Source organism: Oryzias melastigma, linkage group LG12, assembly GCF_002922805.2.
Source record: "Oryzias melastigma strain HK-1 linkage group LG12, ASM292280v2, whole genome shotgun sequence".
NCBI classification, from domain to species: Eukaryota; Metazoa; Chordata; class Actinopteri; order Beloniformes; family Adrianichthyidae; genus Oryzias; species Oryzias melastigma.
In genome coordinates, this window is record NC_050523.1 from 21,275,680 (window position 1) to 21,293,826 (window position 18,147).

At 37.9% G+C, this 18,147-nt stretch overlaps 1 protein-coding gene across 1 annotated transcript in view; it reads left to right on the plus strand.

Moving 5' to 3' along the window:
* crb2a (crumbs cell polarity complex component 2a) overlaps positions 1-17,940 on the plus strand; it is a 26,274-nt gene extending 8,334 nt beyond the window's left edge. Inside the window, exons 2-13 of the mRNA XM_024264790.2 lie at positions 1,389-2,081; positions 3,612-3,807; positions 5,487-5,626; positions 6,369-6,539; positions 6,621-6,734; positions 8,664-9,602; positions 11,745-12,316; positions 13,702-13,867; positions 14,003-14,873; positions 15,067-15,183; positions 15,885-16,011; positions 17,079-17,940. Of these exons, the coding sequence (XP_024120558.1) occupies positions 1,389-2,081; positions 3,612-3,807; positions 5,487-5,626; positions 6,369-6,539; positions 6,621-6,734; positions 8,664-9,602; positions 11,745-12,316; positions 13,702-13,867; positions 14,003-14,873; positions 15,067-15,183; positions 15,885-16,011; positions 17,079-17,300 (4,328 nt within the window). The 3' untranslated portion in view covers positions 17,301-17,940. The remainder of the gene's footprint in view (positions 1-1,388; positions 2,082-3,611; positions 3,808-5,486; positions 5,627-6,368; positions 6,540-6,620; positions 6,735-8,663; positions 9,603-11,744; positions 12,317-13,701; positions 13,868-14,002; positions 14,874-15,066; positions 15,184-15,884; positions 16,012-17,078) is intronic.
* The last annotated feature ends 207 nt before the right edge of the window (positions 17,941-18,147 follow it).

Consider the following 18,147-nt stretch of genomic DNA (forward strand, 5'->3'; position numbering starts at 1 on the left):
ATATATATATATTTATAATATATATATATATATATATTATATATATTTTTTTTACAGTATATATATATATATATATATATATCTTCCTTTCCTGCTAAAAGTAAATCAACAAATATAACCTTTTATTTTTGAAGATTTAAGTAAAAAGCTTGACATTTGACACATTTTCTTCTTTTTGTTTAATCTTAGCAGCTACTCCTGGATGAAAAAAGAAAATATTTTTTTATATTGCTATATTTATATGTAGTTAGTAGGATTCTCCTAAGGAGCTTAATCAGAAACAGACTTTAGAATATTTATATAGGCGTCTGCAAAAGTCTCAGCTTAGTCATAGGAATTAGCCTTTTGATGTCAGAAAGGTCAGAGTATCTCCTCCTCTCTCAGACTGGATTTAATCTGCTGCTTTAACTGTTGATATAAAGGGATGTAACTGACTGAAACCATTTGGCTTTTTCAATTCTGTCATCTCAAGCAAAAAATATGAATCTGTAGATTTTTGCTCAACACAATGAGCCACAACTCCATTATCCCATCTGGCTAGTACCTTTTTCTCTGAATTGTCACCGACCTCTCTTACTATCAGATTATTGGTTAGTAAGATACTCACAGTTGGGGTGTAACCATTCATTAACTTAATCCAGGGGTGTGCAACCTGAGGCTCTGAGTACACCAGATTATAAGGTTATAAGGCATTATAAAGCAGATTTCTTCAGTGGCATTGTGGTGGAGTGTCCGCCCTGAGACTGGAAGGTCGAGAGTTCAAATCCCAGCCAAGTCATCCCAAATACTAAAAATGGGACCCAATGCGTACCTGCTTGACACTCAGCATTAAGAGATTGGATTTGAGGGACACACCACCAGATGATTCCTGAGTGGGGCTAGACCTGCAGCTCACCGCTCCCCCAGGAGATAAAACTATTTTAAAATGAAGTCGATCTCAGCAAATACCCTTTGGATTGAGGGACAGTTGATTTATTTCACTTTAGCGTAAAAACAACCAAGTGACATCAGAGCGGATGTCAACAAAATCTGAACAACCATCATTACATGTTGCTTTTGGATTATTTTGATGTGGAAAAACAACAGTGGGCTAATCTTTATCAAACTAAAATGTGATCTGACATTCATTCTTGTTTACTGTTTGTTTGAACACATATTTAATTTACACTTGATTATCTTGAATAAATACAAGGATTCTGGAAAACTTTCCTTGTTCTGTTCAGTACCAAGTATTTATATCTGAGTCACACTGGTGGAAGTTTTGGATGAAGATGTTCAAAAATGAGCCAATATTGAGTATGAATCAGATCACCAACCACAAAAATCATGATATAAATCGAGTTGTTGAAATAAATAAATAGTTACTCCCCATTGTCTTTGTCTTGCAGGAACTCTCTGCACTGCTACATCTGAAAAATGTTTGTCTGCACCCTGTCAGAACGGAGCTACCTGTGTGGACACCATGAACGATTACGCCTGCATCTGCGCCAAAGGCGGGGTGCAGTACATGGGCAAAAACTGTGATGAACTCTATGACGCCTGCACCTTCGCTCCATGTCTGGACTGCATCAGCACCCCTGGTGAAAAAGAATACCAGTGTGTCTGTCCTGAAGGACTTACAGGTGTCAACTGTACGGAGGACGTGGATGAGTGTCAGAGCAGCCCTTGCTCGGACCCTCCATCTTTGTGTGTAGACCAGTTGAATGGATACTTCTGCAGGTGTCCCCCTGGTTACGGCGGTCCGGACTGCAGGACTCGTGTGACCGACTGCATCGATGAGCCTTGCAGGAACGATGGAGCCTGCGTGTTGAAGCCAAACGGCTTTGAATGCCACTGCGCTCCTGGGTTTGAAGGGAAGACTTGTGAAGAAGATGTGAACGAGTGTTCCTCCGAGCCCTGTCAGAATGGAGCCATCTGCATCGATGGAGTTGCAGAATTCCACTGTTTTTGCGTGCCTGGTTTCCAGGGCCACAACTGTGAAATCGACATCAATGAGTGCGCCTCACAGCCCTGTGAGAATAACGCCACCTGCATCAACGACAAGGACCACTACGAGTGTGAGTGCCTGGTTGGCTTTGCAGGTGAGTCCACAACAAGAAACCTGAAAAGGTGATAAGTGCAACAAATTATACCTCCGAAAACAAACCTGGTTTTAGAGACGCAGCATCATGAGTTAAAACCATTAACTCCATTAAATAAACAATAACACTATTTATCGCTAGATACGACGGAGCGGCAACCTGTTCAGGGTTTACCTTGTAGTCACCAAACAGGCTCCAGTTATCCATGAGGGGCAAAACGAGTTAAAAAAATGGGTAGATGTTTTTGTCATTGACTGTATATGAGAACTGGACTGAGTGAATGTGATGTCATCCATAGACAATTACTTACTTTCAGAAACAACCATAGGAATCAGCTGCCATTTTTTTCACTGTACGGAAACCAACAAGAGCCACAAAGTCTCATTTTATCTTTTACAAATGCAAAATGTTTATGCTTTGTTGACAAGTAAGCATTTATTTATAAATTTAGCTTTTAAATAGTATAATACTTGAATTACAATAGTGTCTATATGTTTCCAAATATAACAGCTGTAACTTATTTGACTTTTGACAGCAGCACACTCTAGTTTCTTTCAAAATAAAACCCACCCTATGTCAAAAAAGATTCTCCTTCTGCAGCAGCTTTTCTTACATTCAAAATGCAATGTGATTTTTTTACTTTTACTTTTAATTAAAAAAAAAACATATTTGTAGAATCTATTTATTAAACAAAACTCAAAGGATTTAGAATAACCTGACCTTTCTATTGAAAACATTTTACATCATTTTAAACCGCATTTGTTCTCGACTAACCACCTTAGTGTAATTTACCAAAATAATATTGAAAAAGAAAAACGTTTGGAGTCTTTTATTTGACCGACAGTCAAACTAAAAACACAAATTTAAAGAACATTTCTACAGAATTTCTGACGGTAAATTACACTTTTTTTTTGCTTAGTTGCTTGACATATTAAAAATCTAAACAGAAATGACAGAACTTAGCTATTTTCTTATTTATTCAATCATTTGCATTTTTCATTAAAGCTAAAGTGCCAAAATGAAGGGATAAAAGAGCCACATGTGGCTCTGGAGTCACAGGTTTTGGTTACTGTTAAGGAGATCTGCAGATTCTGTCCTTTAAGGACAACAAATAGAAGTTCAGCAAAAGGAAAATTTAAAGGCAGCCAGCTGCATTTCAAATTTAAGAACTTCAATTTATCAGTTTTCAAGTAGGTTACAGGACTGTTTTACAAAGCTGTGAGGGAGGATTTGGGCCATTTTATCCACTATTTAACCATAAATAATTAATAATTACTTTGTTCTGTATGTTTGTGACCCACTTGAAGATCTTTCCTGGTGTAAATGGAGAAAGGAGGGCAAGTGTTGAACTGTCATGGTGGTTTGGTCTTTTCATTTAGCACTTGATGCTCCCATCAGCCTCTTCCAGATCCCAGAGCACTGACAATACAGACAGAACAGACAGGCTCATGCAATAGCTGACCATCTTTTTAGCTACTAACACTGATGAACCATGTAAAATATTCTGAGTTCCCTGTGCTCGGTTTTCAGGAGTGAACTGTGAAACTGAAATTGATGAATGTGACTCCCACCCCTGCCAAAATGGTGCCATTTGCCACGACTTGTTTGGAATGTACTCCTGTGAGTGTCTGCCTGGGTTTGATGGCATCGACTGTGAGGTGGACGTTGATGAATGCACCAGTGAGCCCTGCCAGAATGGAGCGGTCTGTCGGGACATGGTGAACAGGTGATTCAGCACGGCTGATGATGTCTAAACAGTTCAATGTGCTTTATCCTTTCTGCTTTTTTATCATTTAGGCCACATTTATTCTGCTTTAATAATATCCAGATGTCTTACAAAACTCATTTTTGGCCAGTAGGACCTCCAAAGAGTCATCATGGTAGGGGTCAAATGAGTCCAATTTGGGGGCAAAAATCAAAAACTCTGTTTACTCTCTGGTAAAACTCAGTTTAGTGCAGCTAAAACTGCACAACACATAACATTTAGAAAATGTTCAAAATAAATATGAGAAATTCAAAAATTTTAGAAGAAAATACTATAGAAGCCTCTTCAGTGGAGCTGTCTCAACTCTTTAGCAGATTGCTAGCTGATTAACTTTAGTCACCTCTGAACTCATAGATGTATTGATCAGTGATCAACTATTGGCACAGACACAGACGGTTTTATTAAAAAATGAATGTTAAGATTTTTAGCTTTAAATTTCGGGCTTAAAAATAAACACAAGAGTTTTGACACACTTTGTATAAAGTTTAATGGAGGTTTGCCTGTTTTTAAAGTACATTTTTCCCATAGTTTTGACTTTGTCTTTGATTTTTTTTTTTTAATTTATACATTTTATTTTTAATTTTCTCTACACTTCTGATCCTTGTTATGGAGCAAAAACAGTTTGATCTCAATTATTGTGAATTTTGATTAATCAAAATGTGTCAAAATGTACTACTTTTTTTTTGTAGTTTTAGGTTTATTGTGAATTTTTTTGGAATATATTAAACAAAATCTTAATTTAAAAAAAAACTGTGAAAGATAGAAACAAAAAGCTGTTAATACATGTTTAGAGCAAATTGTGATGCTGTAAAAACACTTAAAAAGGTTTCAGACTACTAGGGATTATACAAAAATGAAATTCAAAATTTAAAACAAAAAGACATGCTTGAAATGATTTGTATTTTACCTAAGAACATGTTAACTCTTCTGCTTTATTTCTGTTGGCCAATTTACTTTAAATTAGTTATATTTCCTAAAATTACTTCTCATACATATGAAAACAAATGTTGGGATTTACGCTTTTAACTTCTTAAAAACTTAAGCAAAACTTAAAGCAAGAAAAAAAGACCAAAAAACGTTCAAATCCAGGTTCAAGTGTATTTATTTATATGCCACTTTAACATGAACATTAAAATCTCAAAACAATAAAAACAAAAATGAAAAAGTTAAGACAATTTAAAAATATAATATTAAAATCTAGCCTTGAAGAAGTAAAACAAGAACACTTATAAAAGCTAGAAAAAAAGCAGAGCACAGTCTCATGTCTGAAGCTTTTCTTATAAAAATGCATTTTTAAGAAGTATTCAAGTGAAGAACAGCAATACACAGTTATAAAAAAAGTATAAAAAGAGTGGTAGAAAAAGGACTATGCTCACTAAAAAAAATAATTTATAAAGCATAAATTATTTTTTATTTTTATTAAAGACTAGGTGAGCAAAGAAAGTGAATTATCACAATTATCAAAGTTTTAAAATCTTAAAGTGTTCTCCAATCTAGTTAATACATGAATCATGTCTGAAAAAAACTTGTTTTAAAACATTTTTTATGACAAATCAAGTCATCTAAAAGTACTCCTCTAAGATCGAAAATGTTCCCCTATATTTTTGTGGAGATTAAAACATCTATTTTGTCTTTTACAGCTATGAATGTGACTGCAGTGACACAGGCTTTGAGGGAGACCATTGTCAGGTAGACATCCTTGAATGTGCGTCTGATCCCTGCCAGCATGGAGCCACATGTGTTGAGGGGATCAAAGGATACACCTGCATGTGTTGGCCAGGTACTACTGAGCAATATATGAGTGAAGAAGTCAAAATCATTGTCTGAAGGTTTTGATTTGGAGGCAATCTGAAGGAAAATTCTTTTAAGGAAAAAGGTGACCATCATATTCTGAAAGAATGTGAACAACACTCAAAAATGACTCATTATGAACAGTTAAATTGCATTTTTTAACCCTTTAACATCTGAGGCATCGCTGGTGATGCCTAAATCTTTAATATACTATAACCTTTGAACCGTTAACACGAAAACGAGACGCTTTTCTCCTTCAGAATCTCTGGAATTATCGTGTTAATGGTTCAAAAGTTACAGTAAATCAAAGAACATAAACACTGGACCTCCTGTGTTAAAGGTTAATTCTTTAGTAGGTTTAATATAAAGAAATCAAGTAAAAAAAACTTTTTTAAAGCTGTATTACCATAGTTTATTCAATTCAGACGTATTCCAGCCATTTGTTAATGACTGACTATCCAGAGCCAATCATGAACGCTATAACTAGATACCTTTATGGCATTTGGAGTCATATTTTTCCTTAAATATAAGCCAATATATTCAAAGAGTCCCTATGTATCATACCAGATGTTTAGTCAGATTACACCAACGGAAGAACTCTTCAGCTCTTACAGCTCTGTCCATGCTCCAGATCTGGCTATAAAGTTAGAACAAAGTAAATATATCATTAGAAAATGAGTTTTCTGGAACTACAATATGGGAGGTAATCATGTTTTTTTGTTGTTTTCCAGGTTATGAGGGTCAAAATTGTGAGCTTGACATTGATGAGTGCGCTGAACATCCGTGTGAAAATGATGGAGAGTGTTTTGAACGCTCTGACCTGTCTCACTGGGAGTTGGACTGGAAGTTCAGTTTTGCAGAGGCTGCTGGGTATATTTGCCACTGTCAGCCCGGGTTTGCAGGTCAGTGAAGCTGCATCCTTTATTTTACAAGATCCAGCATTGAAATTATTTGACAACATTTGAACTCTCTTAAAATTGCAGGAGAGAACTGCTCCATTAACATTGATGAGTGTGAGTCTGAACCCTGTCAGAACGAAGGTTTTTGTCAGGATAAGGTCAATGGCTACACCTGTGCTTGTCCTGTTGGATTCTTAGGTAAGTTTATATAGTAATTATTCATCCAACAACTCATAAATGCTAACATTTGCTGGTTAAAATGTTTGCTTAAAGTCTCACTCTGATCATCTGTTGATTTATTGTAAAAGCATTCCCAGTGGTCTTTTAATTATGATTACTGTAGTTTCTGAACTATAAAATGCACTTAAAAGCCTTAATATTTAAAAAAAAATGCGCCTTATAAAATCGATTACATTGAGCTTTATTAAAATGTCAGTTTTTATATGAGTTAAAAATGGGTTTGGTGCAATTGCTATTATGCTAACGTGGCTAACGTGTAGCAGTGTCATTTTTTTTTTACATCTTACTACCAAGGCTGGAAGTTAGTATAGTCACAGTAATTTTTGATTAAGCAGTATCAGTCTGTTTTTTCACATGTTGCTAACAGCGCTGGCATTATTGTACATACGCTAACACGGCTAACGTGTAGTGGTGTCGGACTGTGTTTTTGCTAGGTGATGCTATCAAGGTTGGGAGTTGGTGTAGTCACATGTAGTAACATTTGTTTTATCAGTCTGTTTTTTTTAACTGCAAACAGGGTTGCGAATTATAGATATTGTGAACATGCTAATGTGGCTAATGTGTAGCATGTTAGAAACGAGTTGTAGAGATTCTGTGAATGCAGCTATTAATTATTAAAAGAATAAGATTCTCTTAATGCGCCTTATAGTTCATTGCACCTTATATGTGACACAAGTTAAAAAATAGACAATTTATTCATGGGGCGCCAAAATAAAAAACAGGACATAAATTCTACAGAGAGCGGGAGTACATTGTTGGCGTGGAGTAAACCGGCCTCCATTTACTATGACCCATCTGTTTACACACTTTCCTGCTAGCTTGCAAATATAGAGAGTTCTTTTTCCTCTTTATCATAACAAATGTGCTTTGTGTGTCTTTCCACGTTCTATTCCAACAGTCACTAACAGATTCTCAAAGCACCAGATGACATGACTTTGGCTGGATATGTTAAATGTATAAAAAAGCACCTCAAAATGTGTAAACTCCTTCAAGTGTTCAGTTTGAGGAGATATTAGGAAACAGTTGACTTAAGTTTATGGACATTTTATGGCATCCGATCCATGCTATTCATGCCTTTATCCCAGCTGCCATTATAAGTAGGCGTGGCACTCCTTTTCTCTGTCGGCCCCTGGGTGCTGCACTCTCTTGCTTTGCTGGCCCCTGGGCAGCGTAACTTGCTGTGCTGTCCACCGGGCAACTGGCTAGTGTAGCGAGCCATCCCACTGAGTGCCCACTTAAGCCAATGTGAGCAAACACAGACAGGGCCACCACGGAAACTTCGGACAAACCCAATTGGGCCCCACATTTTATGCCCACTTTTAAACCATACGGGGCCCACAGCATCACTCGTAAGTCATAACTTACATTATCCTTACAAATGTTTCATGATACACTTACCATTTCCAACTTTGTAGCATTGTTCTGCATAATTTAAATACTCACTGAAAATGTTATATACCATGTATCGTATTAGGAGAGAAACATAAGCGTGATGTGGACATTAAAATGCAGCAGAGTAGTAAAATATACCGGTTTGGATTCTGTACCGCATCTGGTCCGTTGTTGGGTTAGTGTTATGGTACCAGTACCGGAGGCTACGCATCGCGGTACTGGACCGGTTTTGGTATGCGCCCCTTGAGGTTGGGAACTCGTAATTTAATGGTATTAGCCAATATGTCAAAAAACGCAGACTTAGAGACACACAAAGCGTCAAAAAGTGAAATCAAACATCAATATGTGACGACCTTAGGATAAGAATGTGTTAAATATACCAGTCCATACCTGGTACCCATCCAACAAGCTCACAGAAGCATTGTTGTCTGTTCTACTGTCACCCCCAAACTGAACTCCATCTCTGTCATGTCTAACTGCATCGTTTCTCCACAGGTGAACAGTGTGAAATAAACTTTAATGAGTGCGAGAGTCAGCCCTGCCAGAATGGGGGCAGGTGTGAGGACGGCAGGGCCTCCTTCACCTGCCACTGCCCTGAAGGTGATCCGGGGGAATACCCCTGGGGGGGAGATCGCTGCGACGTGAAACTCTACGGCTGTATTAACCACGAGTGTAAGAATGGAGCCACCTGCCTTCCGTGGCTGGAAGACGGAGTGCATGGTCACACCTGTTTGTGTCCTCATGGCTTTTACGATGAGACGTGCTCCACAAAGACGACGTTCTCCTTCTCTTCCTCTGGATTTGTTCACCTCCAGGTTGTTCTGGAAGAACGTACCCGCCGGAGCATCAAGGATAAGGTCGGAGTACAGCTGCGTTTTCAGACAACTTTACCCAACATGCTGCTTTTCTTCAGAGGGAATGAGGATAACTACCTTCTGCTGGAGATTGTTGATGCTGGAGTTCACGCTAAAGCCTTTTCCCTGGAGGCTGAACTGGATGTAACATACTCTGGAGTAGTAAGTGATGGACACTGGAGGGATGTCCACGTGTTTCTGGACCAAGAAGGTCTGGTGTTGATCCTGAAAGGCCCCTGTGACAGAGATGGGTGCACTGTGAGAGACGCTGGAACAAATGAACACATTTTTCACCCTTCTGAAGAATTTACCAATGTTTATGTGGGCGGGGCCATGGCAGGGTTGATGGAACTCTCTCAAAGTGGAACAGGATTCATTGGATGTATGGAAGACCTAAAGATTGACTCGAAACCCATTCTACCGCAAGCTTTTCCAGAGGGTCAAAGTTTTGAGCTTGGATGTAATAAGAACGACTGGTGTGAACATGACCCGTGTGACGGACAAGGACTTTGTGTTGATCTGTGGACCAGCTACCAGTGTGACTGTTTCCGTCCTTTCCATGGAAAAAACTGCTCTGAAGGTAAGACGTCCCACAAAAACCTGCTCTCCTGGTAAATGTACTAGTACTCTAATCAAACTAGTTTAAATTGCATTAAAATGATCTTCAAAATTTTCACTTTTTTTGGGTCAAATGTGGAATTTCAAAAATTTTAAAGCCAAAGACAAATTTTAAAATACGATTCAAGTTTTTAATCTTGGTTTAAATTTCTCCTATACTATTTTATTCAATATTCAGTTTGTTTAATTATGATAATCTCAGTCAAATATGATACGTTTACAAAAGAATTGTTGTAATATTTTAAAAAAAAGTTAAAAAAGGAACTTTCTTTTAGAGTTGTGTACATGTATTTTTTACCTTTTGAAATTGGTTTATTTCAAGCAACCAAAAAATAAAAAATAAAAAAGACAAAAGAAATATATAGATATCTCAAACTTATCTGTACATGTATATAACAAACCAATATATATATACACATTTAAATAATCTTAATCATAAATAGACATATTTGCATTTATACAGACAAAACATGACACTTGAATCCTTTAAATATTAAGTTTTTCAAAAAGGGATTTATTAATAACTGGAAAGGAAGGGGGAAGAATTTCATTTATTTAATCCAGACCCATTAGCAATAAACTGAACTTCCATTTTTTAACCTAAATACCTTCATTTGATTTTTAACTTCAAGTTAAAGATAGTTATATTTTACCAGTCCACATGCAAATCATTTAGAAAATCACTAACATTAAGCTTCAATAGCTGTTTCTGCTGGATCTTAATGACCGTGAGCTAAGTCTTTTTGATGTCTTGGGTTTTTCAATGGGGCCACTATCAGCTGGCTTTTCACAATAAATTTAACATAAATTAAGTTTTAAGATGGCGGTAATTGCCAAGCTTGAGACCCATTTCTTCAATTCTTCTTTGCCTTTCGGCCTCTCCCTGCGGGAGTTGCCATCGCAAATCACCTCTCCAATCCAAAACACATATTAAGTTTCGCTCTCAACAGGATAAACATTTATTGAACACTCTAAAACAAATTTTTTAAAACTGTAACTTTTTATCACAATTATGAACTAAATATGTAGCATTACCTGCAATAATGCTAGTGTGAATGCTGTAAGCTGAGTTTGGCTGCTCAAGATGCTAGAGCTAAAGATGCTAAAATTGATAGCTGAAAACGCTGAAGCTGATAGCCAGCCAAAATATTAGTAAAATGTCAAATTAGCCTAAAAACTAAAAAAGACTTAAGTTAGGTAAAGCAGCTAGCATGTAGCTGAAAAAATAGCCAAACTGAATATTCAAAAGAACTGAAAAAAGGCTAAATTAGCCAAAACAGCTAGCATGTAGCTGAAATGTTAGCTAAACTTAAAAATAACCTCCCAAAAAAGCCTATATTCGCAAAGCTAGCATGTAGCTGAAATATTTGCTAAGAATACATTTTGTCAAAATTATACACGCTAAAAAAAGACGCAAGATAACATTGGGCTATTAATAACAATAAAATTAAAATGCCCTGAAGGGCCAGCTAGAATTACCCGGAGGGCCGGGTTCGGCCCCCGGGCCTTGACTTTGGCACGTGCTTTATACACAACAGACTTGAGGGAGTTCTGCTAAGATAGTTTGGTCCGCTTTTGCAAAAAAATAATTTTTCAAATAATTTTTAATGAAATATTCACCTAATAAATGCTGTACTTTAAAGTCCCACTTCGGTCATCTTGTGATTCATTTTAAAGCGTTTCCAGTGGTCTTTTAATCAAGAAATCAAGAAACCAGTGTGGTTTTCCAGGACTACGTTTCTGACTTGTGGGCGGGTACCACCCTTACCTCCCCATTGCTGAGAAATCAGAACAGAGCGTATTTTCAACATGAGAATAAGCTTATTTTTTAACTTTATTTTTTTGTTTGATTTACGAATCAAATAAAGAAACACTCAGAAATGCAATTTTGAGCCTAATTCTTTATATATGTCCTCCATTATCAGAAATATGCTACAATTGCATGTTAAAAACATAATTTTCCTCATAGTGGATCTTTAAGAAAATATAAAAGAATGTATTGTTTCACTAAAATCATGGGACCTACAAACAAAGGCCAGACTAAACATTTTAGCGCATTTTTTTTGTTTGTTTTTAATCTAATCCTTCCATTTTCCTCTTACAGAATTCCCATCATGGACCTTTAGTCACGAGGACACCAACAGCTTCCTTGCCTTCAATGTATTAGAGAACCATGGGAGTAACTTCAATGTGTCTTTCTTCCTGAAGTCACTGAAACCAGATGGACTGCTGTTCCAGCTGAGGAGGCCCAGTGTGAAAGACGAGGGAGACGTCTACTTCTCAGTCTATCTGGGAATGGGCAGAATTTTTGTCAGTTCTTTGCCCAACAGCGCCTCTCTGACGGCTCCAATATTTGTGACCACCGGTGAGAAGCAGCTTCTGTTTGTGGAGGTCAAACAGAGACAGGTGATCTTTGGTCATGCGGGTTTTTACTACGGGATTGGAGAAATCCCTGAAGTCACAGTGAACAGAGGGGATCAGGCTTATATTGGAGGACTTGTCAGAGACTGGAGCTTGGATAAGTGGGGCGGGTACTTCAAAGGCTGCCTCCAGGATCTACGCATCGACTCTGTGAAAATGGACCAAGATCCCTGGGGCGGCTCAAATGAAGCCATTTATTTACCAAGTGGAGCTGAAAACGTGAAAAAAGGCTGCATAAGTGACGATACATGCAAGGTAGGAAATACATTTATATGTTTGTTTTGAACACAAAACACAAACAGATTTGGAATAAATCTCTATGGCTGAATCAGAAATCTTTCACTATCTCTACATTTAGTCCTCCAAATGGAGAGTAATGGAGAAAAGTGTCTTCTAATTCAGATGTTACTCCCACTTGATGATGTCATCAATAGTCGCCAGTCATCTACGTTAGCGCGGATCTGCTCAGAAATACATAACATTGGTTTTATAACTTTGGAAAAGTCATGCAAAAACAAAAAGTCAATAATTACATTTAAATGTAATGTTAAGTGCTTCAGACCACACCCACATAAAGAAATGCGTTTTTCGGACACGGAAAAGCTGCAAAAGGCTCAGCATCCCTCTGCCACAAGGATTAGCCCCTAAAAAACTATTTTGAACAAAAGCACACATTCAAATGCCCCTACAATCGGAGGAGTAGGGAGAAGCTGTAGGGAAATAATTTGGATAAACTGTTATCTAAAACTGATTTCTTTGAAGTATAATGTTTTACAGTAGTTTTGTGTGATTAGAGTTGAAGTCTTTAGTCCATTAGTTTGAATGGTTCCAAATTAACATTATCAGGCTTTTATATGTTTTAATTTATTTAATTGTCCTGTTGCCCATCTTTGTCAGAATATAATTGTGTAAGTACTTTGTATGCGTGTTTGCTTTTTTAGCTAATTTGGCATATTTTACGTTTTTTTGGGCTAATTCTGAGTAAAGCTAGTGTTTTAGCAATGTGCTAGCTTTTTTGTTTTTTGCTAATATGGTATCTGCTGAGGATTTTTGGGCTAACTCTGGGTTAAGCTAGTGTTTTAGTAACATGCTAGCTTTTTTTGGCTAATTTGGCATCTACTGAAGATTATTGAGATAATTCTGAGATAAGCTAGTATTTAGTAACATGCTAGCTTTTTTGGTTGATTTGGAATCTACTGAAGTTTTTTGGGCTAATTATAAAGCTAGTGTTTTAGCAACGTGCAAGCTTTTTTTTGGCTAATTTAGCATCTCCTGAAAATGTTTAAAATAGTTCTGAGATGAGCTAGTGTTTCAGCTTTAGCTTTTTTGTCTAAGTTGACATCAACTGAAGACTTTTGAGCCAATATTTTAGCAACGTTTTGATTTTTTTTTCATGAAACTCCTCAAATTCTTTGTGTACTTTCTACAAATTAGCCACTTTGATATCACAACATTCAACATGTTAATGACATTATTCTGCAAATAAATTACATTTCTTCACATCTTTACCAAAAAGCTTGATTATCTTCAGCAACCACATTCAGCCCAAAGCATATACGCTTGCATTATTGCAGGTACTGAAACTTTTTTTGTTAAATTTAGAGTGCTATAAAGTCAAATCGCAATGCTTGTCTTTCCAGGTGAAGCCTTGTCAAAATGGAGGAGAATGCTCTGTTCTCTTCAACGACTTTGCTTGTTCTTGTTTGGAGGAATACACCGGGAAGACCTGTGAAACTCGAGTATGGTGTGTTAAAAATCCTTGTATGAAAGGCGGTCATTGTGTGGACCTTCCTGCTGGATATGAGTGTAAGAACTTTTTACAATTACCACACTTATACCTTTGACTCACACTTGTAAGACGTTTTAGAACTGTTTACTTGGGGTGTGAAAGGCTTTTTCAATCAAAAGCAAGTTCTAACATTTCTCTGTCTTTGCTTTTAGGTGTTTATAATGCCACATTTGACAACAACCCCATCCATTTTAGCTCTGGAGGCTCACTGGCTGAACCTATCTCTAACATCTACATAGAGCTACGGACTCGATCACAGAATGCGGTGGTTCTTAAGGCTACCTGGGGTTCTGACCTGCTGATGGTCGGCGTTCTCGATTCTGTGGTTTGGGTGGAGATACACATTGACAACAAGGCTGAGTCACTGACTTTTAAAGGGATCCGCCAAGTGGCAGATGGACTCTGGCATCGAGTGAACGTTTCCATGGTGGAGAAGAAGCGCAGAGTGTCCCCCTGGATCATCACTGTGGATGGAATCACAGATGCCAGCAGTGTGCCACAGCGCACAGGAAGTCTTGGCTTTCTCAACAAGGAGGGGGCCAAAGTATCCATTGCAGAGAGCTTCACCGGCTGTTTGGGTGCTGTGAGGTTAGGAGGAGTGTATTTACCGTTTAGGGATGACCTCAAAGCTCCACAGCCGTCTCAGTTTTATTTACTTGGAAAACCAAAAATCCAGCTGGGCTGCACCAGTGCCCCAGTATGTGATTCTAACCCCTGTCTAAATGGAGCCACGTGTCAAGACCTCTTCAATAAGTTTGGCTGTGTGTGTGACCTTGGATGGGAGGGGGTTCTGTGTGAAACAGATGCTGATGACTGTGCATCTCAGCCCTGCATACACGGCAGCTGCAAGGACTACCTGGCAGGCTTTGAGTGTCACTGTGACCCTGGTTACACAGGCAGGATCTGTGAGGAGAATATTGATGAATGTGAAGATCACGCCTGTGAACACGGAGGTACCTGTCAAGATGGAATAAACACGTACTCCTGCCTATGCTCCAAGGACTACAGTGGTCCTCGATGCCAGTGAGTACTCATTCACACACCAACTCTTTAGAATTTAGGTAAAATTATTAGGACAAGTGACAATCAGCTTGTTCTGGTTTAACTTTTTTGTGGTCCTCTGCTGAACCAGAAAGATGACAAATTTGTTCTAAGTTAATAGCTTTGTTTTTTCTTGCATTTCATGTTAATTTTGCATCAAATTCCATATCTTTAGGTGGACATTTCCTCCTATACAGTGCAACACAGATGTCCAATGCATTAATGATGGTGTCTGCAATGACGGCCTTTGGGGAGCTAACTGCACTTGCAAGCCTGGTTTCACAGGAAGCAGGTAAGTCTATTTTTTGTGTATATTTGGCTCCAACCAGTCCAGTATTCACTGATCATTCAAAAAAAATAAGTCAATGTGTGGTGTTGCACAGTGGTGGGTAGCACTCTTTCCTTAAAGCTAGAAGGCTCTGGTTCAAATCCCAGCTGATCCTTTCTGAGTGGAGTTTGCATGTTCTCCTTTTCTCAGGGCACTCCAGCTTCCTCCCACAAATGTGTGTTGTAGGTCATTTGATGATTCTAAATGGTCCCTTTGTGTGAATGCATGTGGTTCTTGAATGAACTTGACTCCAAAAGGGAGTGATGCTTTCATATTTTTGCTAAAATCCTATGTTTTATTAGTAAAATCCAGTAAAACTCACACGAATAGGTTGGAGATGAATATGTTTTATAATCATTGGTTAAGTATAGCTCTGTGTCATTGATATATTGATACAAATAAAGCCTGTTCTGGCTTGTTATGTTACATTATATAAACTTTGATAAAGTAAAATGTGAAGGCTCAAGGAAAGAGCTTTGTGGTACACCATGGCTGATTCCAGATATATTTAATGAACAAACAGAAAACGATCAGTTCTATATTTAAGCCATCTAAATTCAGTTTATCAGATACCAATCACTAGTTTAAATGATTTAAGTATTTGTATAAGCAGAATAAGTATTTGTCCACAGCTTTTTCATATTTTTTTCTTTTCCTCATTGCAGGTGTGAACTAGAGATGGACGAATGTGAATCTAACCCATGTCAAAACGGTGGTTCCTGCTTGGATCGATTCAACATGTTTGTCTGTAAATGTCCCACTGGCTACAGTGGTCCAGTCTGTGATGATCACGTATGTTTATATATTTATGTATTTCACTGTATTGTAGATCTTAAGTACTGTGTAGACCAGCAAAATAAGCTATTATTAATCACAACTGGTAATTTAACTTGATTTTAAACAGCCTAACATGCAGCATGTGTTCTATGGGTTATTTGGATGATATCACAACCCCATCAGGAGTGTGTATAATTATATGTCATTGAAAATGTTCGTTTAAAACTGTGATGGACTTGCAGTCAGTCCAGGGTATTTCCTCGTTCTGTTTAAAGACAGTTGGATTGTTTTCCAGAAATCCTCATACCTTTATCTGGATAAAGTGGGTATAGACCATTGACTGTATATGATAACTGGACTGAGTGAGTATGACATCACAATGCTTACTTTCGGCTCCAACCATATGAAGTCAATTAAGTTGCCAATTTGTCACGATATAGATGACGCTGTGTTAGAACCAGTAAGCAGTGATTGGTCTGAATCAATGTTTCTATGGCAACCACTCTCACCAATCAGGAGTGAGCTTGTTGGAAGGCTATACTCACTGAGTAATAGGTAATCCCCACGGGCAGCCATGATGCAGAGGTGGAGTGGTCAACCTCTGACCTGAACATCACTGGACGGTTTCCCACTCTTGGACAAGAAAACTGAATCCCAAATTGCTCCTGGTGGTTATAGGTTGGCGCTAGTGTTAGATAGCGGAGTGTGTGAATGTGTGTGTGCATGAGTGAATAAGTATACACCATTTACCATTTAATACCTGTTTGTTTCTCAATAGTAGTCTATGGAATTTGATAACAATTTATTATTAATTTATACTTCTTGGAGCAAACAGATACTTTCTTTTTGCAAAGTGCTGGCAAGAGGTTACTCAGTCCAGTTCTCTTATACAGTCAATGGTATAGACACTGAACGGATGTGTATAAAATGTTTCAAATATATTTTATTTAAAACTATTTGTATCTTTTATAAAATATTTGAGTAATATGGCTCACTTACATATTATTTCCTACAAGCTGAAGCCTTTCCTTCATCAATCCCTGAAATTAATGGACTCTACTTTGTTGTCTGTTCTCTTGCAGAAAGAATCTCATAAACAAGTCATCTCCTGGCTGATGATAATCGTCCCGCTGCTCTGCCTCTGCACTTTGATCCTAATCATTGGATTGACCTTCGTGGTGCTCACAGCAAGGAAAAAACGCCAGTCCGAGGGTGTGTACAGCCCCAGTGCTCAGGAGCTGGCTGGAGCTCGGCTGGAGATGGACAGTATGCTTAAAGTACCGCCGGAGGAAAGACTCATCTAGCATCGGCTCATGAAGGAACCAGGATGTGGTCCGGACACTGCAGGCAGATGCAAGGACTCCTTCCTGGCACAATCCATCCCCTGTGCAGGAGCAGCACCAGTGCTGTCAGCCTCATGCAAGCTGTTTGGAGCATTCACTGTGGCTCCAATGTAAGCATGAGGGCACGTATATACACAGACTGTAACATGCTAGTCTCAGACTCAGCGTATTACTGCAGAGCAAACAAACATTCAGTGAAGTTTGTAGTGAAACTGGTATAAATGTGATGCTTCATCTGTCCAAAATGACAAATAACAGTGAAAACCACTTAATTTTTAACAGCAGCAAAAGTAATGACATTTTCAGAACGTTTTATGTACAAATGTTTGAGTTCTTAAAAGGGATTTTAACGTTGTAGTCACAGCAAGCAACAGAACAACATATGGCCTTTCTGACGGGTTAACTTTTTTTTTTTTTTTTTGCACCTTGTCAGTTTTTTATCCAGGAGGTTCAGTGAGAAATTAGGTCTTTTTCTCACTTTGTCCTTCTTGGCAGATCTCAGTCCTCATATCAGTTTTAGGGTTGTTTGTTTATTATTTGTGCTATGAAGATGTATATTTCTTTAACAACTTAACTGACGTCAATAAATATTATTTATGCACATGCTGTTTTTATTTATGAAAATAACATCATCAGGGGGAAAGGGAAGGGGGCGGGGTTGCTCCATGCCAACAGACCTCTGGGAACTCTTTGAAAATATGAGTGCAGATTTTAGCCCAAAAAATGTTTTTAAAGGAGTTAAAAAAGGAGAAGGAGTTTTTTGGAAATTCACCTCTGAGTTGTGGGCAACCCCATCCCCTCTTTCCAT